Source organism: Solanum lycopersicum, chromosome 9 (genome assembly GCF_036512215.1).
Source record: "Solanum lycopersicum chromosome 9, SLM_r2.1".
NCBI lineage: Eukaryota > Viridiplantae > Streptophyta > Magnoliopsida > Solanales > Solanaceae > Solanum > Solanum lycopersicum.
Window position 1 is genome coordinate 7,186,759 of NC_090808.1, and position 3,154 is coordinate 7,189,912.

At 39.0% G+C, this 3,154-nt stretch overlaps 1 protein-coding gene across 1 annotated transcript; it reads right to left on the minus strand.

Moving 5' to 3' along the window:
• Positions 1 to 258: 258 nt before the first annotated feature.
• Positions 259 to 1,867, minus strand: LOC101265363 (uncharacterized). Its single transcript, XM_004246788.1, has 2 exons — positions 1,716 to 1,867; positions 259 to 952 (listed from the first exon to the last, which is right to left on the minus strand). Exons 1-2 carry the CDS (start codon positions 1,865 to 1,867, stop codon positions 259 to 261), a joined length of 846 nt encoding a protein of 281 aa, XP_004246836.1.
• Between the last annotated feature and the right edge of the window lie 1,287 nt (positions 1,868 to 3,154).

Genomic DNA, 3,154 nt, shown 5'->3' on the forward strand with positions numbered 1-3,154 from the left:
GGATTAACAAAAAAAGAACTTTACAAATAAACTAACCCAGGACGACAGAGGCCGCCTACGTATCTCATTCTTGAGAATTCAGGTCAAACGTAGTTCAAATACAAATAAATATTTAAATGGGATAAAAGGGGTGACCGAGGACGATAGGCCTTCTACCTATCTCATTCTTGAGAATTCAGGTGAGACGTAGTTCATTACAAGAGGGATAAAATTTTAAACAAAGCGAATTCAAGAAAACTAGAACAACAGAAATACAAACTAAGATTCACACATAGTATCTCTTGACACAACTGAGTTGATCAGTTTCGGCCATGCGGTGTCATCCATATCTGACAGGACCAAAGCACCTCCAAATAATACTTTGCGAACCATGTAGGGTCCTTGCCAATTAAGCGGAAATTTTCCTTTGTACTCATCCTGGTGTGGGAAAATGCACTTAAGTACTAACTGGCCGATTTCAAAATTTCTAACTCTTACTCTCTTGTAGAATGCACCAATCATCCTTTGTCGATATAATTGTCCATAACAAACGACAACCATTCTCTTCTCATCAATCAACGTTAACTGATCAATAAGCTTGCTGACCAACTCAGCATTACTTAATTCTGCTTCTTGGATGATTCTCAAAGACGATATCTCAACTTCAACCGGTATGACTGCTTCTGTTCCATATACCAGCAAGTATGGAGTAGCTCCAGTAAACGTTCTGACAGTCGTTCGATAACCCAATAAATCATATGGAAACATCTCATGCCAACATCGATGATTGTCAATCATTTTCCTTAGATTCTTCTTGATGTTCTTGTTGGCGACCTCTACAGCTCTGTTCATTTGAGGGCGATAACCAGTTGAGTTTCGGTGAGTAATCTTGAGTTGCTCACATATATCTCTCATCAAGTGACTGTTAAGATTTGCACCACTATCAGTAATAATGGATTCTAGTACCCCAAACCTGCATATCAAATTGTTGCGAACAAAATCCGTTACAACTTTCTTGGTTAGAGACTTCTACGAAGGTGCTTTCACCTACTTAGTGGAGTAATCAATAGCAACCAAAATGAATCTGTGTCCATTTGAACCGGTTGACTCTATCGTACCGATGACATCCATACGTCAAGCTAAAAATGGCCAAGGTGAACTCATAGCATTAAGTTCGTGAGGCGGCACTCGGATAAAATCACCATGCACTTGACATTTATGACACTTCTGCAAAAACTTGCACAATCATTCTCCATATTCATCCATAAATAACCGGCTCGAATGATCTTTCTTGCCAAAATGAGCCAATTCATATGCGTGCCACAAACTCTAATATGTATCTGTTCAATAAGTTTCGTAGCTTCGACAACATCGACACATCTTAGAAGACCCAAATCTGGATTCCTCCTATATAATAATTCTTCCACTTAAAAAGAAATTTAGATCCATAAGGCGTATTTACTTCTTCTAGTTGGATGTAGCATCTTCAGGAAAATTTCAAGACTTCAAATACTTCTTTATATCAAAATACCATGGCAACCGTATGGTTCTGCCTCAACATCTAAACCATGTATCGGATGTTCTTTCAGCTCTATGTCCAGAGGATCAATATAATAAGTATCTGGATGCTTAATCATCGAAGCGATGGTGGCAAGGGCATCAGCCAACCATTCTGTATTATAGGAGTAGGTATGAACTCGCTCATGCGAAATCTTTTGCACAACTTCTGTACATACTGTACGTAAGGTTTAATCTTCGGGTTCTTCACGGCCCATTCTCCTTGAACCTGATGAATCAACAAATCTGAGTCACCGAAAACCAATAGCTCCTGGACATTCATGTCGATGGCAATTTTCAAACCAAGAATACAAGTTTCGTATTCGTCCATGTTGTTCATGCAATTAAATCGGAGTTCAGCCTCCATAGGATAGTGTTGACCAGATTCTATCACTAAGACTTATCCAATACCATTACGTTAATTATTGGACGCTCCATCAAATAATATCGACATCAATGTCCACGAGCTATTGGTTTTCAGAGACTCAGATTTGTTGATTCATCAGGTTCAACAAGAATGGGCCGTGGAGAACCCGAAGATTATACCTTACGTATAGTATGTACAGAAGTTGTGCAAATTATTTCGCATGAGCGAGTTCATACCTACTCCTAGAATACAGAATGAGTTGGCTGATGCCCTTGCCACCATCCCTTCGATGATTAAGCATCCAGATACTTATTATATTGATCTTCTAGAAATAAAGCTAAAAGAACATTCGATACATTATTCACATGTTGAGGCGAAACCAGATGGTTTGCCATGGTATTTTAATATCAAAAAGTATTTGGAGTCTTCAAATTATCCTGAAGATGCTACATCGAAAAAGAAGAAGTTGATACGCGTATAACTCTAAATTTTTTCTAAGTGGAGAAATCCAGTATAGGAGGACTCTAGATTTGGGTCTTCTACGATGTGACGATGTTGTCAAAGATGCAAAACTTATTGAACAGATACATGCTAGAGTTTGTGGCACGCATATGAATGGGCTCACCTTGGCAAGAAAGATCCTTCGAGTCGGTTATTTATGGATGACTATGGAGAATGATTGTTTCAAGTTTGTGCAGAAGTGTCACAAATGTCAAGTGCATGGTGATTTGATCCTTGCGAACTTAATGTTATGAGTTCACCTTGGCCATTTGTAGCTTAGGATACGGATGTCATTGGTACGATAGAGTCAGCCTCTCCAAATTGACACAAATTCATTTTAGTTGCTATTGATTACTCCACCAAGAGGGTGGAAGCACTTTCGTACAAGTCGGTAACCAAGAAAGTTGTAACAAATTTTGTTCGCAACAATTTGATAAGCTGGTTTGGGGTACTAGAATCCATCATCACTGATAATGGTGTGAATCTTAACAGTCACTTGATGAGAGATATATGTGAGCAACTCAAGATTACTCACCTAAACTCAACTGGTTATCGCCCTCAAATGGACGAAGCTGTAGAGGCCGCCAATAAGAACATCAAGAAGATTCCGAGGAAAATGATTGACAATCATCGAGGTTGGCATGAGATGTTTCCATATGATTTATTGGGTTATCGAACGAATGTCAGAACGGTTACTGGAGCTACTCCATACTTGCTGGTATATGGAACAGAAGCAGTCATACCGGTTGA